The sequence below is a fragment of the Rhinichthys klamathensis genome, unplaced genomic scaffold (assembly GCF_029890125.1).
Source record: "Rhinichthys klamathensis goyatoka isolate OS25496 unplaced genomic scaffold, OSU_Roscu_1.1 h1tg000183l_1, whole genome shotgun sequence".
Taxonomy (NCBI): Eukaryota; Metazoa; Chordata; class Actinopteri; order Cypriniformes; family Leuciscidae; genus Rhinichthys; species Rhinichthys klamathensis.
In genome coordinates, this window is record NW_026606711.1 from 1,703,838 (window position 1) to 1,726,497 (window position 22,660).

At 37.7% G+C, this 22,660-nt stretch overlaps 2 protein-coding genes across 3 annotated transcripts; both read left to right on the forward strand.

The window, feature by feature from the left end:
- Positions 1-200: 200 nt before the first annotated feature.
- LOC130094961 (spindlin-Z) lies at positions 201-17,438 on the forward strand. 2 transcript variants are annotated; one of them, XM_056261579.1, is made up of 6 exons: positions 201-361; positions 6,892-7,193; positions 7,301-7,349; positions 10,393-10,646; positions 11,640-11,873; positions 16,475-17,438. In XM_056261579.1, exons 2-6 carry the CDS (start codon positions 7,142-7,144, stop codon positions 16,672-16,674), a joined length of 789 nt encoding a protein of 262 aa, XP_056117554.1. In that variant the 5' UTR covers positions 201-361; positions 6,892-7,141; the 3' UTR covers positions 16,675-17,438. The 2 variants fall into 2 exon arrangements, with proteins under 2 accessions (XP_056117554.1, XP_056117555.1); XM_056261580.1 differs by having other exon boundaries at positions 205-292.
- Positions 17,439-22,173: 4,735 nt separating this feature from the next.
- Positions 22,174-22,620, forward strand: LOC130094973 (nucleoredoxin-like protein 2). Its single transcript, XM_056261590.1, has one exon. It carries the CDS (start codon positions 22,315-22,317, stop codon positions 22,618-22,620), a length of 306 nt encoding a protein of 101 aa, XP_056117565.1. The 5' UTR covers positions 22,174-22,314.
- The last annotated feature ends 40 nt before the right edge of the window (positions 22,621-22,660 follow it).

Below are 22,660 nucleotides of genomic sequence, written 5' to 3' on the forward strand. Positions count from 1 at the left end.
CCAGCCCATAATATCACAGAGTTTATTGTCTATTGTCAGTGGATTTTTGAAGGGGACAGTCATGTCGCAGTGCTTGCGCATGCGCACACATCCCTGCCGAGTCGAACCGAAAGCGGCCGAAGAAAAACGATGGGAAACGGTCGGCAGCGCACTATTTGGCAGGAAGGTTTCCCGCGCAGCGCCAACGGTGTTCGGCGGCGGAGCACTATGTGGCAGCGGGGGAGGGGAGGGAAAGAGCTCGGCCGCATTCGGGGCCGCCTGCGCTCATCAAACGCTTCTCATTGAACACACAGTAAGGCAGAGCTGGAGTGGAAATATTCTTTATGCCGCAATATGCGTGAATTTCTATAATAAACCCGGGGTAAGCGAGCACCCATGCCATAAATGACACATTTATGCATTGCACTTGAATAAAAGGCGAAATGCGACAAGATTGAGCTCAAATCTGCAGTGGAGGCAGTAAAGGGGTTTTGGGGGCGAGCTGTGGGGACGCTTGATTCAGACGGTTCTGTTGAAAATGCGTTTCTTGTGCTTCCTTTGTTTCTGCTGCGGGATTGTAAATAAGAGCTTGAGCCAAAATGGCGGCTGGAGCCGTTGAGCTGAGTCGAGCTATGAGCTATTGCACTGCGTTTAGTCACACAAATAACACGGTTTTTATAATTCCTGGCTGTTTTCTGGCTTTATATCCCTCTTGGATGCCGTCGTAGCATTTAGAATAATACATCTGGCTGCGTTTGTGAAGAATTTTTAGTGTTTAACGAGGATAGTTAGCGAAATTGAGTCAGTTAGCCAGATTCGAATATTTTTAATGACAAATTGCGATTTTTTATTAATAAAACGCGCGTTTATTGTTAATGTTGGACTTGTGTTGGTTGTTTAATGGCTGGATACTGTGTTTTTGTTATGTGATGATATCTTCAGACTGCCAGTTAGCTATTATCTGTAATGCTTTTTCTTAAAAAAGGATGCTTCCATACACTTGCAAGCCCAGATGCAATATTATTCATGTGTGTGTATTTTTCCATTTTCACTATAACTAGACAACTTGCAGTGCTGCTTGTCATCTTGCTTGTTAATGGCAGCACTGAAACCCAATCTGGCCAAGTGATCTCACTGCATTGTTGAAGGTTCTGGCCAGTTTGAAATGTAAGGTCTTGCATTCATTAGTCTCATCTGATGCTCAATGATCAGGTTGCATTGAGAAAGTCTGCTGAATTTCCATGAGGAACAATGACATGAATCATTCTAGGGGTTTTTTTTTGGAAGGGGGCGGCGGTTCATTTGTATTTCATGACAGTCTCCTGAAGAGTTTTGTAGGGCACCTCTGGAGGATTAATTGATCAATTAGGCTTGTAAAGAAGAGATTACAGCAGAGAAACAGGCACTGCGGTGGGTTTACGTGCTGGAGAATGGGTCGGTTTGATTTAAGCCCTTAATTTGGGTTCTGATTTGCAATATTATTGTGGATCAACCACCTCCAAAAAAAAAAAAAGCTAAACATAATCATATTTATTTTGTATGTGTGTGAAAGTATGGTTATGTACAACAGCTGGATAGCTGGACAAGAACATAGGTTATTTATAAAAAGCAACATTTCTGTGCATGTATATATTAGTGTTGTAGTACTCGAGACTACAGTGTTGTCTCCGTCTCGACTGCATTTGTACTTGGTCTTCTCTCGGTCTACTCAGGATTTTATCTCAAGACCACAACTGTGAGGATATCACTTAATTGCTGGTGCATTGTCTGATTTATTTGTTAACATCATTAATGTGATTTGATGTAAAACTTACTGCTTAAAATGCAATCAATAACTTATTTCTGATGTGATTTATTTTGTTACTGTTGTGCCGGGTTCAGGATTTACTCAGTCAAATTCATACAAATGCCCCCCAAGATATGATTGCCAAAAAGTACTTGTATGAGATCTTGTTTTTTATGTTATAATATAGGATATTACTAAGCAATATCATAAGAGCAAGAGAACGGGTTTCACAGATATGAGCACAATTGCAAACGTAATATTGATTTTATACAAACGTTCAATAAACAAGAAGTTAATAGTAAGTGACATTTTATAAACAATTTAGACAAGTTTTTGATATTTCAGCAACGAAAATGGTTCCCAACGAATCCATAGCAGAACTGTTGTGCGTTTTCGACTGGTGTTTCGTTATTCAGTGAATCGGCTGCTTTGAACAAATCGGTTGAATAAATGATATCATTAAGTGTTTTGTTTCATATTTAAAAGTAGGCCTAACATTTTGTTGTTCCATCTTATTTTGGTATTCAAAATGTTATTTTTAAAACATTAATCTCAACATTATTTATGCAGGTGTAATCGTACCAATTCAGATGCAACTTCTGTGTCACCTCGACACCACAAATATATTAATTTTATTTTTAGTGATTTGATTGATAACAGCTCTATATGGTGGTGTCTTATTATTTTAGTTGTATTTATTGATTAAATATAAGACATTTCTCAGATATGTATCTTTTAGATGATTTTGAGGAGTGCTGATCTTGGTCTTGATTCGGTCTCGGTTAATGTGGTGGTCTTCTTGACTCTGCAACACTAGTATACATGCATGCTTACATTATATTTTTTGCCTTTTGTAAACAACCAAAGTTCTTGTCCAGCTGGACATTGTACCATACTTTTCTAAAACTATCCATTTCTTTTTCTATCCTTTCCCTGGTTTCACTCGGTCAATCCCATGTTATGAATACTGTTCAATAACATAATTTTTCTGCGTCATTGAGCTGTAAATTCCCTCTCTTCAATTGCATTCAGCATTGTCTGAAGCCGCCATTATGGCAGCCACTGGCCAACATTTGATACAGCTCAGTACTTTTGCCTCTACAGCTAAAATATATTAGATTCTGGTACGCTGGGAAATGCATACAGAATTGCTCCATCATCCACGTGCAGGTGTTCAACACAGCAAGACTGAGTTCAGTTATAGCCAAGATTTTGACATGCTGGAAATTCATTATCATAAATGTATACTTTAGCCATATAAATACAACTAATTTTCCACCTAGAAGATAATCATTACTGTAATGTGACTAGAATATATAGAGTATAAATGATGCATCATGATGGTATTAGATGTGTTGCCTTTAATTGATGCTGATTTAGATAAAAAGTGTTGCAATGCAGTAAATCAATGTAGTACAGCAAACATACTGTGTTAGAGTAAGAATCTAATGATAACCATTAACCACCTTTGAAAATAATGAGAATTACTATAAATTAGGGCTACCAAACGATTAATCGCGATTAATCGCATCCAAAATAAAAGTTTGTGTTTACATAATATATGTGTGTACTGTTTATAATTATTTTTAATACATAAATACCCACACATGCATGTGTATTTAAGAAATATTTGCATGTATAGACTGAATGTAGCCTATATATAATGTATATTAAATATAAACATTTTATATATAAATGACATATTTGTTTTAAATATATACATGTGTGCATTTATATACAAAATAATTATACACTGTACACACACATATATTATGTAAACACAAACTTTTATTTTGGATGCGATTAATCGTTTGACAGCCCTACTATAAATACTTGTGTGGATACATTTGGAAGTAAATTTTGCTTTAAAAAAAAACATTTTCTAACTCTAAAAAGAGTTTATATGAGGGAAACAAGAAGGATATTGTAAATATCTTGAGGAAAGGCATTGCTCAGTTCAAGTGACAAACTTTGGCATCATCTCACCACCTTTATCTAAAAGTAACATGGCAGCATGCTGTGAAAAGGAGGACTGACCTTGAAGTAAATGTTACTATAGTGCTCGTTATTTTCATTGAAGATACAGACTGTAAAATTGAAAATGGAAGCAGTATTATTATTATTTGAGTCCAGCTGTGTTGGAAAAGAGTATTTGCATGCATTAAAGCATGTTGCAGTTGGATTGCACTAGGTCATGTTCGTGTGCAATGGACTGTCGTATTAAACATGCGGTCTGGTTTTGATTTATTTGGACGGTCTGGTAGAGCGACGTCGTGTAAGGAAGCCCCGAGCTCCCTGTGCTTGTAGCGTACTCCTGTTGTGTTGTATAACAGCGTCTGCTTGGCTTCCTGAATAATACAGGTCTCATGGCATGGCTGATCTGCTGTCTTTGGTATTTTGAGTGTCAGGATGTCAGCTAAATGAGTGCGTCGTCGTTTAATGAATGCTAATTTACAAAGCACAAACTTTTACGTGCGGTCGACATTTAAAGCAAGACACATCAGATGAATAGGGTAAAACGTTTAAGTTATAGATATCATCATGTTTACCCAGTTGATTGATTGATTGCATTAAAAACTAGAATCTAATTTAAAATATGCAGTTATTTGCATACATTTCTAGAACAGAAATCTGAACGTTGGATAAAGCCAGGTTCAAAATTCTTGTTTCATTATGTTTAGGGGTGGGAATCTTTAGGCACCTCACGATCCCATTCCGACCATTGGGTAAGTGTTTAGAAATAAACAGCTAGCCTACCTAATCCATTGAATGGCTTGGCTACATTTTGAGTACGTAATTATGACAGTGCGCCCGCTTCATTTTTAAGTGCTGCTGAAGTGGAGATTTCTGACTCACGGCTTTAAAGATGTATTGTAATTTAAATCTACAGATGCAAATAGATAAAGGGTAATGTAATAAACACGTATGTGTATTTGGGATGTGAAAAGCCAAAGGGCTCAATCTCAAACTTGACCAGTGCATGAAAAAACAAGGTTTTTGCCTTTATTGTTTTTCCTTAATGTCAACATAATCACATTTGACCCCGTTTACCATGCTTTTTCTTATGTTTTAGGATTTGAGTGTTAGGGTGTATTCACACCAGGAAAGTCTAGTTCGCTAGTTCACTTGCTTTGGTCTGGACCAAATACAATGTTGATTTTTTTTTTGTGGTTTGCTTTCACACTGCCACAGAGTTCATTTGGAGCCGGACCGAGACCATCTCCTCAGCTGGGTCTCGGTACGGTTGTTTGGTCCGCACACATTTCCGTTGTGGTCTGTGCTAGGGCTAAACGATTAATCGAATTTTAATCACGATCACGATTTTGGCTTCCCACGATCAAATTCGCGCGATCGAGCGATATTTAAAATGCCTCATTCCGTTCACAGAACGCTCGCTCCGTATCAAAGTTGTTTTTTTTTTTTTTTTTTTTTTTTTTTTTTGCAAAGCCAATCCAGCGCTCTGTAAACCACTATCTGAGAGAGTGCACGAGATAGACGAGTGTCTGCGCGCGAGCGAGTGTCCAGGTGCGCGCACGAAAGTGCGCGAGAGTGTGTCTGCGCGCAAGAGAGACCGTCGACCGTCAGTGCGCGTGAGAGACCGTCGTGTGAGCAGTAGTAAATTGGTACATACCACATATTAATATATAATTATTACTATAGAGGCATGTGGAAGTTCGATTAATGGACTCCAATAATCATACCCTACTACAAACGTCTTGTTTTGAACTATTGTTTAATAAATAGAAATAATTCGAGCACATAAACTTTCATATGGAGGATTAAATAGATTCAAGTTATGCAGTAAGACTTCACAACTAATCACTGACACTGTACCACAACATTTTACATTTCTTAAGCGTCAAATAACAATAACTCTGAATTTCATCCATTAATCGAACTTCCATAGTAGTTCTGCCTTGAAATGTTCTCATTTGGTTACATTCTGTTATGGAATATTTGTTTTTATTGATTGTATATTTTGCACGTTTTATTCACATCCATTATGCAGGTACAATGCAAGTTTACATTTTGCTTCCTAAAATATATTTACACAATGTAAAATAGTGCCCTGTTGAAGTTTTGCTACATTTTCTTTATTGTTTTCTTTATTTTTCTTTATTCTTTAAGGAGATGCACTGAATTCTAGTGAATAAGAGGACCTATTTTATTTTGATGCACATAGTTGTACATTAGCAGGAATGTAGCACAATATGGACGTGAAAGCAGTTATAATTAGCCTATGTGACAAAATTTGTTTTGGTTAAAATCAACAAATAATCGTGATAATTAATCGTGATCTCAATTTTGATCAAAATAATCGTGATTATCATTTTGGCCCAAATCGTGCAGCCCTAGTCTGTGCTATTTACAGAGCACACGCGTGTTGTGAAACTGACGAAGATGTTTTCCTAATGTGTGTGTGTTTTTCTATTTGCATGTGTTTTCTTCAGTTTCAGCGCGTTGAGCTCTCTCGGCCACCGTACATAGGCGTGTCGCTTCCATTATGAGCTCGCTTGCCGCACACCTACATTTGAAATTGAAAATTAAAATATGTAATGTCATAATTATAATGTTTGGAGTTTACTTATGCAATTGTTGCATGTTAATAAACATTTATTGATAAGAACTAGCCTATTTCATGTCTTTTCATTTACAGTAGCATGAACCACGAGTAGTCGAGTATTGTTTTGATAAGAAATCAATCAGTAGTCGTGCAACCCCTGTGAATACACCCTTAGTCTGAAAAATATTTCACTTAGTCCATCCAAAAAAGAAAACCTTTTCATAATTAACTCGCCTTCATGTCGTTCCAAACTTTTATGACTGACTGACTTTCTTCTGTGAAACACAAAAGTAGATATTGTGAAGAATGTTGGTAACTAAACTGTTCCGTTCCCATTGACTTGCATTGTATTTTTTGGCCATATAATGGAAGTCAATGGGAACCAAAACTGTTTGGCTACCAACATTCTTCACAAAGAAAAATCACATGCAATTTGACTCTTGTGGCTCATTAACGTGGAGGTTCTTCGCTTCGATTCATCGGCTACTGGGAAGTTAAAATGTGACCGTTTACATTCCCTGAGTGATTTCCAAATGTTTAAGCTGATGTTCTTCTTTTTTAGGTTGCTGAAGCCCTTCCAAAGGAGGTCTGGATCAGTACCCATCTGCGCGGGCCCTGAGTGGCCTGGCACGACCCATCGGGGCATCGGGGGGAACCATATTACATGCCAGCGGCTTTTGTTTTTTTTGACTGCCCCCTTTAGGTTTATCCCCCCTCTCCCTTTCCCCTGATACTCTTTCATTCATCCGAAAGAGTAAGAGTATATTTTCACCCTAGTGTGGCAGCCGGGCTGCTCCCCCACACACCGATGAATGAAGACCCCATTCGGGAAGAACGCGGCCCAGAGATCCAGAGCTGATGCAGGTTAGAACGGCTTTGATTGGATGCTTGATTTTGGATGACCCTCTTGACGATCATCGTCTGAAATCTGTTTTTAATATGAACTGTATTTGCTGTCTCTGTGATCGAAGGGCATCCTGGTGTCTCTGCAAATATGATGAAGAAAAAGAATTCTCATAAGTAAGTGTTATTTGCTTGTGTTTTAGGGCATATATTAAATTACATTATCTTATCAGTATTTTTACAATTCTACACTCGTATTGATCAAATTAATGATTATAATCAGAGTTAAATATTGGGTGAAAGATAATTGTTTTATTTGTTTGTGTTGTAGGGCTTAAAGGATTAGTTCACCTCAAAATGAAAATTTCCTGATTATTTACTCACCCCAATGCCATCCAAGATGTTCATGTCTTTCTTTCTTCAGTGGAAAAGAAATTAAGTTTTTTGTGGAAAACATTTCAGGATTTTTCTCCACACAATGCACTTCAGTGGTAACCAAATTATTGAAGTCCAAATCAATGCAGTTTCAAATGGCTGTGCACGATCCCAGCTGATAAGAATAGGGTCTTATCTAGCAAAACGATCGGTCATTTTCTTTTTCTATCTATATGCTTTTTAAACACAATTGTTCGTCTTGTGCTGGTCTGGGACGCGCCAGGCATTACCTAATCAAGTTGGAGAGGTCACGCTGGACGTAGGCTGAAGTAATCGCAGACCAGCACAAGATGAACAATTGTGGTTAAAAAGAATACATTTTTGATCGTTTCGCTAGATAAGACCCTAGAAAAATCCTGAAATGTTTTCCTCAAAAAACTTAATTTCTTTTCCACTGAAGAAAGAAAGACATGAACATCTTGGATGGCATTGGGGTGAGTAAATTATCAGGAAATTTTCATTTTGAGGTGAACTAATCCTTTAATGTCTGGATATTAATGATATTATATTATTTTATTATATTAATTATTTAAAAATACTACACAAATACTGATCATAATAAATATAACATTTATGAATTTAATTATTATCAGAGTTAAATATAAGGTTAAGAATATTTTTTATTTTCTTGTGTTTTAAGGCTGAATATGTGAATGATCATTATAAATATAACATTAATGAATTTAATAGTTAACATTTTCAGATTTATTTTTAGTGCTTAATCTGTGAATTTATTATATATTTTTATATTATTAATAATTGTTTTAAATAAGCTCATTGATCATAGTAAATATAACATTTATTCATTTAATATTTATCATTATCAGAGGTAAATATTAGGTAAAGTGTGTGTTTTTTATTTACTTATGTTTCAAGGATAAATATGAGTATGAATTTTAATTATATTTATATTCATATTTTCTTTTTACATTTTTTTAGCTCATTGGTCATATTAAATAAAACATTTGTTAATTTAATAATCATCATTACCAGAGTTAAATATTCAGTTAAGCGTATTTTTTTTATATTCTTGTGTTTTAGGGCTGAATTTGAATTTAATTATTATATTACAATATATATATATATATATATATATTTTTTTTTTATGTTTAGTGCATATTAATCATAACAAATGAACAATTATGAATTTAATGATCATCATTATCAGAGTTAAATATTAGGTGAAGCGTAAAATTATTTACTAAAGATTAAAGCGTAATTATTTATTTTAGTTGGATTTATGGATTTTAGATGTTAAAATACTTTCTCCGTGTTTGAGATGGAATCTGTTTGACTATCCCACCCAATACCATACGGATGCGGTGTTTTTGTTGTCGTCTTTCTGTGTGTTGATGTTGTTGTTGAAATGACTCGCTTCACCTTTAAACTAGTTCAGAATTCAACATTTAAAAATTTCAAATGTGTCATTAAACGGATGTTAAAGGGGTGGTTCAGGATTTTGGACATCGGGCCTCATTTCCAAGTTAGCCATAGTGTTATTTATCAGTTTTCAAAAATTTTCATCCAGTCGCATAGTTCGCCAGGCTAGCACGAGTCAACGGTAACTGCTAGCCTTCTATTAAAAACAGTTTTACCCACTCCACAGTTCACCAAAAGCAAATAAATTATAACGCCAGACTATCGATGTAAATGTCTGTTAAGAGAATAATATTAAAAATCAAACTACTCTTGCATCTCAATGATCGCAATACATTTACAGGAACTAGTTTCTCAGCAGCGGCGGTATTTTACTCTGCTCCGGTTAGTAGCACTGCGCCGAAAAGTAAACACAGAACCGAAGCGCAGTACAGTCGGGACTACCTGTACTACCTCTCTCTCTCTCTCTCTCTCTCTCTCTCTCTCTCTCTCTCTCTCTCTCTCTCTCTCTCTCTCTCTCTCTCTCTCTCTCTCTCTCTCTCTCTTCTTTCTCTCTCTCTCTCTCTCTCTCTCTCTCTCTCTCTCTCTCTCTCACTACCTCTCTCTCTCTCTCTCTCTCTCACTACCTCTCACTACCTCTCTCTCTCTCACTACCTCTCTCTACATCTCACTCTCTCACTACCTCTCTCTACATCTCACTACCTCTCTCTACCTCTCACTACCCCTCACTACCTCTCTCTACCTCTCACTACCTCTCTCTCTCTCTCTCACTACCTCTCTCTACCTCTCACTACCTCTCTCTACCTCTCTCTACCTCTCACTACCTCTCTCTACCTCTCACTACCTCTCTCTACCTCTCACTACCTCTCTCTCTCTCTCTCACTACCTCTCTCTACCTCTCACTACCTCTCTCTACCTCTCACTACCTCTCTCTACCTCTCACTACCTCTCTCTCTCTCTACCTCTCACTACCTCTCACTACCTCTCTCTCTCTCTCTCTCTCTCTCTACCTCTCTCGGTTGCCTAGGTAACTACATATCACTCCGCCGCTGCTGTAGACTGTGCTAATAAATACAGAGAACAAAGTATAACTATTGCAATGCAATGAAAGGGTAGTTTGATTTCTAACATTATTCTCTCAACAGACATTTACATCGATAGTCTGGCGTTATAATGTATTTGCTTTAGGTGAACTGTGGAGTGGGTAAAACTGTTTTTAATGGCAGGATAGCAGTTACCGTTGACTCGCGCTAGCCTAGCACCGGCGAACTATGCAACTGGAACGACTGGATGGAAATTTTTGAAAACTGTCTCCACTGATAAATAACACTAGGGCTAACTTGTAAATGAGGCCCGATGTCCAAAATCCTGAACCACCCCTTTAATGCTGACATCTGATGATTCACAGGAAACACAAGACCAGTGTAGGGCCCACCAAAGCAGTGGCTCAGCCCAGGCGTAACATCGTGGGCTGTCGTATCCAGCACATCTGGAAGGAGGGCAGCGGCGCGGCGTCGCAGTGGAAAGGGACCGTGTTAGACCAGGTGCCCGTCAACCCCTCGCTCTACCTGATTAAATATGACGGCTTTGACTGCGTCTACGGCCTGGAGCTGCATAAAGACGAGAGGGTGCAAGGACTCGAGGTTCTGCCAGACAGACAAGGTACGTCTGTTTGATTTCACTTTATTGACAGCAGACGGTAACACTTTACAATAAGCTTCATTAGTTAATGTATTAACTAACAATGAGCAAAACATTTGTTACAGTATTTATTAATCTTTGTTAATGTTAGTTAATAAAAATTAATCCGTGTTAGTTCACAGAGCATTAACTAATGTTAACATTAACGACTTTTGATTTTAATAACGTATTAGTAAATGTTACATTTACATTTACGCATTTGGCAGACGCTTTTATCCAAAGCGACTTACATTACATTTCAAGGTTTGCACATTCACATTCTTAACTATTCTCTAACTCTACTATTCTTGCAAATGTTGAAATTAATATTAACTAAGATTGATAAATGCTGAAGTAGTATTGTTCATTCTTAGTTCATGTTAACTAAGGTAGTGAATGAATGTTAAATAATAATCCTATATTCATAAATAATGAATATAAGTGAATTATTAATGACTAATTAAGCAGTTGGCCAGTGATGAGCAGAAAATACATTTTATTTAATTATTATATCATATATATTTTAAAATGCTGTACTCATAATTTGAATACTTCTTGCTTGTGTGTTAGGGCTTAATGTGTGAATGTGAATTTATTATATTAATATTTTTAAAATGTTGCACTCATATTGATCCTAATAAATATTCTTCTCAATCACAAAATATCCATCACCTAATATTTAATGCTGGTTCACCATCAAACAAACTCTTATTGAAATATGTTCTGGTGTTTAATTCAGCTATGATCAATACACAATGTATGCTGGATTCTCTCCAACACGAGCACTAAAACTCAATATGTCTTCAGTATCTCTGATATCGGATGACTTTTGAATGTGGATTGGCTTATTTCAAGCACGGTTATAAACTCGAGCCTTGCTTTTTGAGTGAATTATTGTTCCCAGATTTACTGCCGTGGATGATGTTTCCGATCCTGCCACTCATCGTGTGTCTTGCTTTCTCGCACATCTTTCAGCCTCGACACGCATCAGCGACGCCCACCTGGCCGACACCATGATCGGCAAAGCTGTGGAGCACATGTTCGAGACGGAGGACGGCACTAAGAACGAGTGGAGGGGAATGGTTCTGGCCCGGGCGCCCATCATGAACACGTGGTTTTACATCACGTATGAGAAAGACCCTGTGCTCTACATGTATCAGCTGCTCGATGACTATAAAGACGGAGATCTGAGGATCATGCCAGACTCTAGTAAGTGTTTTTTCAGTGCTGGTTATGATCGAAATTGAGTGTCTTTAAATGTTAACTGGTCTTTAAATTTGACTATTTGAAATCTCTAAATGAACTGTTAATAGCCGTGATGGGCCAATATGGGTTTTTCAGTGGATGATGGCAATATAGATATTTTAAGAGTTGTTCATGTCTGATAAAATGCTTGGATATACACTACCGTTCAAAAGTTTGGGGTCGGTACGATTTTAAATACTTTTAAAAGAATTCTCTTCTGCTAACCATGGCTGCGCTTATTTGATTAAAAATACAACAAAAATCAGTTATAGTATTAAATATTATTCCAGTGTAAATCAGCTGTTTTCTGTGTGAATATATAGTAAAGTGTAATTTATTCCTGTGATCAAAGCTGAATTTTCAGCATCACCAGTGTCAGTGTCTTCAGTGTCAAATGATCCTTCACAAATCAGTATAATATGAGGATTTGATGCTCAAGAAACATTTATTATTATTATCAATGTTGAAACAGTTGTTGGTCTGTCAGTCTGTCAGTTGTACAGTTTTTTTTTTTAGGATTCTTTGATGAATAGGAAGTTCAAAAGAACAGCATTTGTTTGAAATAGAATCTTTTGTAACATTATAAATGTCTTTACTGTCCTATTGATTGAATTTCCTCCAAAAAATAAAATATAACTTTTGACCCCAAACTTTTGAACGGTAGTGTACATACATACAATTTTTTTTTTTTTTTTTCAGCCACTGTGGCAAGTGGTTATTCAAAGCTACTTAGCATTTTCACTGGCCACAATTCTGGCATTGATACCATAGGAAAAACCTGCCATATAGATATTTTTAATATTATCTCATAATTTGGCAGCTGCTGTCCCTTTAAGACCTGACGCACCGATCCATTATACTGTTACACATGCGTTTTATTTCTCAACTGTTTACATTCAGTTAAAACATAACTGACTGTGTTTATGTGAATACTTGCCAAGACTGGCATTTTGACATTATTTTGTGTGTGTTTGACTGTTTAAAGGTGAACTAAGTAACTTTTTTACCTTAACCGAACAACTTTGGAGTCATTGTAATGTTTATATTACTGATTTCGTGTTGAATGGTGGTCGTCTCGCACCCCCCTGGTGCCTGTGAGCCGCAAAACCACCCTTGCAACTAGGGATGGCCCGATACCGATACTGGCATCGGGGATCGGGCCGATACTGTCCTAATATACTCGTACTCGTACTCATAAAAATTCGTCGATACCACGCACCGATACCACGTACATTTTGCAAAACGAAACTGGCCGCCGCGAGTGCTTTGTCGAGGTGAACTGAGGCATAGGAAAGTATAATGTCGACGGTTAGGGCTCATTTCAAGATAAGGGATGATGACAACAGCAAGGCAGACTGTGAGTTATGTTCAGCTAAGGTGTCGAGAGGAGGGAAAGAAAGTACATCGTTTAACACCAGCAATCTAATTAAACATCTGAAGACGCATCATAGATCTGATGGCCGAGCGCGCGCGGGCGGTAATGCACTCACTCTGTGTGTGCGGGTTACGGGAGAATAAAACGATTCGCGGGACTCCCGCAAACTAGAAATATCTATGAATAAAACATGAAAACTAAAAGATTTTTATTCATCTCTTGCAGAAAAGCAACAAGAACAACTACAACAAAATAGAAACGATTTACAGGACAGAGTTTCTATTCATAACATGGCTACAGCGTTGAGCGATGTAGCCAATCACAGACATATGTGTTGATTTCTGGAACGCAATGGCCAATCAGAAGCATTTAAGATGGACTCCCCTCACCGCTCAAAACGGACTTTTTTGTTCAGTGCTGAATTCTGTATGCTGGCAAATCCTCTAATTATAACAAACAAAGTGTGGATATTATGAAAGATTGATTGTGCAGTCAGCTTCATTGATAATAACAGAGTTGTGTGAGATCGCGAGGAACTGTCAGCTTTTAGGATTTATTAAGGGAGCGCACTTTGCGCGCATTCAGTCATGCCAGACCATGCACGCAGTAGCCTGCTTGCTTTTATGTTAAATTAACAGTGGTTTGTGTGTTAATACATTTATTATTTTACTAATTTTTATTTATTTTTAGACTTGTTAAAACAAGCAGAGAAGAAAATAAAAACAGTCTTCTAGCTGTGTTCTAAAATAGTCGTCTTCTCTTCTGGGAGCCTATTACTTTTGCGGTAGAAATATCGGTATCGGTACTCGGTATCGGCAAGTACACAAATGTAAATACTAGGGCTGTCAACTTTAGTCGTTTAGTCGACTAATCGGTCGATGCCGTCTTGGTCGACTGACATTCTTTTTGGTCGACCAGTTGCATTTTTTTTTCTTTTTTTTTTACCAATAGAAAGAAATTTTCAATGATTTACTCCTTGATATTTATTCCTTTATAAGCAGTTATATATTACTGTATTCTAAATATAATTAGCCTATGGTTTATCCCCAACTTTAAATGCTTTAATTTAGGCTATTTTGTAACAGCGCCACAGTTTAGCGCACACACATAGAACACTCGGTTCGCACCTGTGGCTGCGCTGCTGCTTCGCGCTCAGTAAGGGATATAGGTAGTTTAGCTGTATTCATTCAGTTAGAACGCTACTTGTTTCGGTTTTTATGTTTTTATACACTATGTTTTTATCTCGATGCGGCGTGGACGCACTTGGAAAAAAAAGAGCGCGTCGCACCGCGACCGCGTTGCTTCCATCATGAGCGCGCACCGCGCGCCTACATTTGAAATCGAACTTGAGTGCGCAAAAGACGTGAGCAGTCCCTTTAACGGCTTTATCATGCTGACTCAATAGATTGTGTTTTCTTGATATGTTTTTGTTTTTATTTGTACACTTGACGCATTTGAAAATAGCCTAAATAATGTAACAAAACGAAAATAAACCTATATGCGGTCCTACAATACAGCCTATTATTATTAGGATTGTTTTTTAGGCTCTTTGGGGTTTTTTTTGTGTTTGTTTTAAAACTCCCAGATCGGCTGGACAAAAGTTAACCCATAGCTTTGAAAGACAAGTAAAGAAGAATATATTATACAGCCTGTAAACGAGAGCTTTTGTTAGGATTTTTCATTGTGGCAGATAGCAGTTATATTTTGTGTAGCGTGTGGTGTGGTCAGGTGCGCGATTGTGACTGTTACTATAGACCTAGGACAGTGCTCCTCACTTTGCAGTTAAAAAAAATCACTTAATTTTCAAAGAATTGTATTATTATCATAGTTTTATGTATTTTTGATGTTTTTTCGTTGTTGTTTTATACATGTTCTATGACAATTGTTAAATGTTCAATCAAAACATCGCGTCTTTTTTTTATTTTTTTTTATTTTTTTAGTCGACTAATCCTTGCGCAGGACAGGACTTTGGTCGACTAAGGATTTCTTTGGTTGACTACAGCCCTAGTAAATACTCGTACTCGTATCGGTTTGAAAAAAAATGGTATCGGGCCATCCCTACTTGCAACTTTGAGCAACTTGCTCGCCGGCCTCAGTGTTAGGAAGTATCGTGTGATATCAGGTCTCGCGAGGTAACCAATTGCTTTACGGCAAAAAACAGATCTGATAAAATTCTGATAAAATGAGCATCAAACAGAAATAACCCGGCGCCATATATATGTGGTGTTGGGCGCGCGCAGCTCTTAAAGGGGCCATACCTTATTTCCACTCGTTACAGCGTCCATCCTACTGAACAGGTACCGGTGTACAGGGGGAGGGGATCCGGCCGTGAGTGCGAGCCATCTCTGCGTGAGTGCTATTCACGACAGTACAAGTACTCCACAGCGACTCTAGGGGTCGCTGTTTGACAAAAACGGAATTCCTACATAGTGCTGCTTTAAGCTCAATATGCTACGAAAAATACTACGGAATTTAGTACTGAGAGGCGGCTTTATGTAAGCACACTTTGGGTGTAATGCTGTTAAATTGTGCGCAATCCTTCGCTGAAATTCAGGCCCTGTAACTCCAATCATTTTCAACAACAACAAGAAATGAGTGAGTGAAGAGAGACGGGTTTGCGTGTCACTCGCTGTCAGAGAGAGAGAAAGAGCAGCTGGTATAGTGTATTGATTCTGCGGAAAATGAGTATTAAAAGCGGTTCAGGCATTTCAGTATTGATATGTATCAATTTACATTTTTGACAACACTACATTATACTTAGTTTATTGTTTCAGATGCCTTTTTGAAAGACTACAATTTAAAAATGTTAATAATATATATAAAATTCAACCTGCCAAAGTGGCTAGTAGGAGTGACTGCGCTACACGCCACTGCTGAAATACACCTGTGGTTGGCGGGTGTTAATGTCAGGCCCTGTGTGTGTGTGTGTGTGTGTGTGTGTGTGTGTGTGTGTGTGTGTGTGTGTGTGTGTGTGTGTGTGTGTGTGTGTGTGTGTGTGTGTGTATTTGCCGTTTCAATAGATTAAAAAAAAATCTTACAATTGAAAACAAATGTATTCTAATTGCGGTTTATTCATAATATTCAGTGATTTGTGTGCTGAATAGTTAATTGGTGCACCATATTTGAGCCGTTTTTATCATTTTAAAGAGTCATTTATATCTATATTTATGATTTTTCCCATGCGTTGCAGACGACTCGCCCCCTGCGGAGCGTGAGCCCGGAGAGGTCGTGGACAGCCTCGTGGGGAAGCAGGTGGAATATGCCAAAGAGGACGGCTCTAAACGAACTGGCATGGTTATTCATCAGGTGGAAGCCAAGCCCTCCGTCTACTTCATCAAGTTTGATGACGACTTTCACATTTACGTCTATGACCTGGTGAAAACATCGTAGGCAGCGAAACGCCCCGCGGGACGAGGAGAGGGGGTGGAGTTTCACGTAACCATGTGATTCACACAAACGTTTTTGCCAAAAGTTCTTTCAAAACATTTCTTGTAACATCTTCTGGAAATGGAATGGTGGATTACCACTAGTCAAGTGTCTCTTATTGTTGTAGGATGAACGGACATCACATCCCCCGACATACACGTAGCTTCATATTTCAGAGGTTCGTCTCGAGCATTTCCCATTCCTTCGTGATTACGAAGACGCGACGTCATGTTCACCGGGAAAAGCCCGGAGGTCTGGCCGTTAGAGTAACATCGTTCTGGGCTGCGTCGGACGTTAAAGCGTACATCTGTTGGACTGTTACAGCTCCGAAATCCAAGCTATCCCGGGAGAAAAGTCACAACAAAAAATGCACGAGGTGTTTATCATTTCAGACGTGAGAAACACAGGGGCCCATGAAGGATGTGGAGCAGAAAAAGTGTGCATAAAAGTGCCAGGAGTTGGAGGGCCGGAGGTCGGCGGTAGAAAGTGCCCTGGGAAAATGTTCCCGTTTTGTCTGTAAACAAGATATCCCGCTGTCCTTGATATCTTCGCAGTTTTAACCCTCCGTCGTCTTCTAGCTCATGCACTCACCCTCGCCAGAATTGCGCACACGAGCTCTGCTGTCATTTGTGTGAAATGAATCCCCACGACTTGTTTTTATGTATTTTGTTTCCTACTTTTTATTTTATATATATATATATACGTAAACATATAAACATTTATCATCACCTCGAGTAAATTCTAATGCAGCTTTTATTATCTCAAGCACTAAATTTAGAGGAAATCAGAGACTTGTTTTGTTTTCAGTGAATTACCACTTCTTTGGGGGGGACGTAATGAAACGTTAATATGAACGTTTATTTCACTTTTGGGCTTCATTAAACGTAAAAAAAAAAAAAAGAAGAAAAAAAAAGCCCACTTATCATCTATCAGATTGCATAGTGTGGACATTTTCTCTTGGGTACTATCATTGTTACGGTGTAGATAAATGGGTTTGTGTTTCAGCACACGATTTTGTCTTTTCAGCGCTAATAATCGTACGGTTACCCAATGCCCCAAAGTATTTAGTGATGTTACAAAAACTAATCGCACAAAGTATTTAATCCCATACCAGTTAGAAAAATGCTGTTGCAATAATGAAGAAAGTATTCAGGAAATTTTTTGCAAACCATGCACCCTGTGACTTTTGCGTTATTTTTCTTTTAATTCTTTAATCTCTCTGCGAGCCTAAAACGTTTGTGCCTCGATATTGACTGTCTGGTTCCAGTATCGTTTTTTTATTCTTTTTTTTGTTTGTTTTTTTACATGTGTGTTTTGTCTGGAGGTTTGTGTGTTCCCATTAGACTTGTAATTGACTCGAAGGCCCCCTCCGAGGAATGTTACTATGTTTGAAGAAGCCCTCTCAGCTACATGTGTTCTGCATTATTTCAGCATTTTGTGCTGCTGCGTTTCTTCTTTCAGTTACAGCGTTCCTGTTTTAACACTTCACACTCGGCCGCTCCAGATACATCAAGCTTTTCTCTCGTCCTCGAGCGGACGGGTTGCAGAGATCCGCTGTTCTGCATTTGATGTGCAACACTAGAAGGGTGACACCAAGAAAAGCACAGGTCATATTTCACTCCGAAAACAAATGAATAGACATTGTAATGTGCAAAAAAAATTTGCTTTTATTTTCATGACATTTAAACGCATTGAAATTCTCATTCTCTAATGTGAGAAAACCTTTACTGTAATGCATTAATACTGTAATAAACCTTCTTTATCAGCATAAATCTAAATCTTTCCATGAAGTATGAATACTTTAAATCATTATTTTGAGGTTGAGTTTAAATGTGTTAATTGTCATGAAGATGTAAATACAATTGCTAAAAAATTATATACATGTATGTAAATGTGCTGTCAAATTGATTAATCGCATCTAACATAAGTTTATGGTTACATAATGTGTGTGTATATATATATAAATATAATTTTATATATATACACATTATGTAAACAAAAACCTTTAGGTTAGCTGCGATTAATCGATTTGACAGCACTCATTTTTATATATATATATATATATATATATATAAATGTCATGAAAATTGTAATGCAAATGTCAAAAAACATTTATATAAATATGTGTGTGTATATATATCAAATGATTTTCGGGTGAAATGCGACCTAGACATTTCTTGATGCTTTTCATAAGATTCACCCAGCAAAGAAGTGCATAAAGATAGTTTTGATTCTCCATGTTTTGACCTTGAAACCTTAATGCAGGCGACACGCTCGGCTGGGCAAAAAAGCTGCGGCGCTCAACAAATGTAGTGACCTTAACGCAGGGGTAAAGTTTTGTCCTGGGACTGTTCTACTTTTCCTTCTCAAACGAGAGCTAGGTCACTATTTCGAGGCGTACGGGTCCTCACTGCAGCTCGCGCTACTCGCTAGAGTTGTCTTATTCCAAATGGACAACGGACGTGTCAATATGCAAACGGAGACCCTCAGAAAAGACATACTCATGGGATTGGCCTTTTACATGTACCTACTGTAGTAATGTACTGTGTTTTGATGTCAGGTCGACGTGGGAAATTTACAACGGAGAAAAAAAAAACCGATGAAAACTAGACCGTTCTTTTTGCATGATATGAGTAGAGTTGTTCTCGTATGTTAGTGTGATGCATGTACCTGTCTTTTTATTTCGGCTATTCGTTCCCTAAATGAAAGGTTCTGTTTATTGTGTTGCTAATTGTGACGTTTCGGTTCTGGTTCTGAATCCATTTCTAAGTAAAAACAATAAGTATTTTATTTTCTGCTATGCTCTATAAGAACAAATGCACTGGTGTTGTGTGTGGCGTGCCAATCGAAGGCAAGGTACCGGTGTTAAACAGCATTTGAGGGATCATATCCTTTTGACACAGTACCACCATTCTGCTACAGGACAAATTTATTTGTTTCTATAAAGAGTGCCATATTTAACAAAGAAACAGGCCTTATGCGATCGGGACGAAATCAAAAACGAATCTATATGTAGAGCGAGCTAATGTGTGCATATCACATATCTAATTCAACCTTGTAGATATAGAATTAGAGGAAATGCACACTTTAAACTACGTGGAGAGAATCGAACGTATGGTCCCTTTAAGATGCTGTTGCTCTTTAATTACTTTGTATAAAAAAAAGAAAAGAATGGACAAAAATGCAGTGCAATTTGATGATTGTTGCAGATACATGTATAGTTCAAATTTCATGTTCTTTCACATATAGGTAAATGGCTTCTATTGGACTGAATCTGTTTTTTTTTTTTCCTCTTTTTTTTTAACTTGTAGATAGTTCATTTTATTTTCATTTAAGTATAAACACATTTTAAAACCTGTTACTTAATGAATTAAGTAATTTTTATAATTATTATGTAAGTCTATCCTTATAAGATTAAAAAAGTTCATGTGAATGCGTGCGTCTGAATCTTTATCCAAATAACTGCTTCTATATGTCTGAACATTGGCCAGAACATTTTTTTTAATTCAAAATCTAGAATATATTAGTGGTTAATAGGGGTACCCTCATGTCACGATTCGATACATATCACGATACTGAACTCACGATACGATATTATTGCGAAACTCCAAGACATATGATAAAAGGTTAACAAAAAATGTACTGTTGATTAAAATGCTAACTTTGATATTACATTGTGGGTTTAAATGAATAGGTTTGGACTTGGTGCTGAAACCCAAGGACAATAGAGACACCAGAATAAAAATATTCATGATTCTGAAGCTGAAAATACAGAATTATTTTAGACGAATATGCTTGCACTCTGTCACTGACTAGATATATTTAAAATAATGTAGGCCACTTTTTACTGGTAACAAGATATTTGGCATTATGCTGACCCACAAATATTTCCCCATTGCATTATTATACATTATATTCAACATTATGTATAGTAGTTTAATGTAATACTGACACTAAAACTCTGAAAAAATTGAATTTTTTTCTCACACAGTAATTTTTATTTTGGGGGAACTGTCCACGATACATATTGTCACTATCTACGATACGTATTGTTGCATTTTTGTATTGCGATATATTGTTACACCCCTAGTGGTTAAAGACGAATAGGTTTTGAGCCTCAAGATCTGTCTGCGAATGTAAATCCTCTGAATTACCCATAAAATATTGTATATTAGACTAGAGAATACAAACTCTGATTTTAATGAGTGGAGAGACCTTTTACCTGAGATTATCGTTGATAATTCGGGCATCTGCTCAACAACACGTTCACCTCAGTTTCTGTTGACTGTCAGTGTCAAATTTGTTCAGTAATTAGAAATGAAAATTTAAAACAAAATTTTTTAATTTTTTTGTCCATCATAAGGTCGTCCCTCCTTGATCCGACTTTACAATGAATTATCTGTCTGTCCATATCTATCCATCTGGTTCTGTCTATATCTCTGTCATCTCGTCTGTCTGTCTTTCTATCTTTCTGTCTTTCTATCTATCATATCAATCTATCTCATTCTATCTATCTATCTATCCATCCAAGGGACCTTTTTTTGAGGATTTCTTACTACGTACGGCTGACAACTGTGCACATAATCTTGATTGGTTTAATCAAATGTCCATCATAATTAAAGGAGAACTCCGGCGCAAAATGAACCTTTGGTCTAATAAAACATTGGTACCAAGTCAACCGTTCTCTGAGATTTGTTTTCATGATGATCGAATGTAAAGAGTTTTATCTCTAAAAACTGTTTAGCGTATAACTAAACCACGAACGACGTGCTAAGTGAGCTGAACTGCATGAAGTTCGGTGAACTTCTGAACTGTATGAATGGCGTTCGTGGTTTGACTAGTCGAGACTGTTTTCCAAAGATGGCTCCTGTCTGTATACACGAAGTGGACTGTCTTCATAAAATATCTTCTTATTAAACGGTCTGTACACTTACAAAGTTCTCAATGCTTCGTTTTGCATGTAGGGACCCTCATTATGTTACTGTGTTAGTGTGGGGCTATTTTGAGTCTTGTTAGTGGTATAAACTAGCGATTTATTTTTACTTAATAGATGCCCCCATTACTAGCGTTATACGCTAAACAGTTTTTAGAGATAAAACTCTTTACATTCGATTATCATGAAAACAAATCTCAGAGAACGGTTGACTAGGTATCAATGTTTTATTAGACCAAAGGTTCATTTTGCGCCGGAGTTCTCCTTTAAGTAGGGCGTCACTCCTTGATCCGGCGAACCCTTATCTCATTAATATTAATCACATAGCGTTGACGTTACTTGGGAACCACCTAATTTATATTCATGAGCCAAGCCACCTGACCAGCGTCTACTTACTAACGCAGCTGTCAGCGAATCAGCGGGCGAACGTCCCGTTGCGTTATTAATATTCATGAGTCAACCTCACCATAGTAGGAAGCGGTTTGTAAATACGCGTCCCTGTATCCAAAGCTGTCAAAGGACTCGCGCGGGATCGCAGTAAACATTGAGCAGAGCTGCTTTCCCGTATGTTAAACCTACTTAAGACACTTTTTACGACACATAGCAATACTTTAACTGTAATTTAGGCACTTCTCTCAGGTTACCTGGACGCGCAGCTGAGATCCTCAGCGATGGTCGAGGTGTTTTCAGGAAGAACACTCGTGAATAAAGAGGGAGATCTGGTGGATCCAGAGGAAGCTCTCAGGAATAAAGTGGTTGGCCTGTATTTCTCCGCTGGATGGTGTCCACCCTGCCGAGACTTCACTCCGCTGTTGTGTGATTTCTACACGGAGCTGGTGGAGGAGACCGAGCCTCCTGCACAGTTCGAGATCGTGTTTCTCTCCTCTGATAAATCCACTGAAGACATGGTGGAGTATTATCATGACATGCACGGGGACTGGCTGGCTCTGTCCTGGACGGATCCATATAAACAGTGAGTTGCCATTGCAAACAGTGAGTTGTCTATTGTGTGGTGAA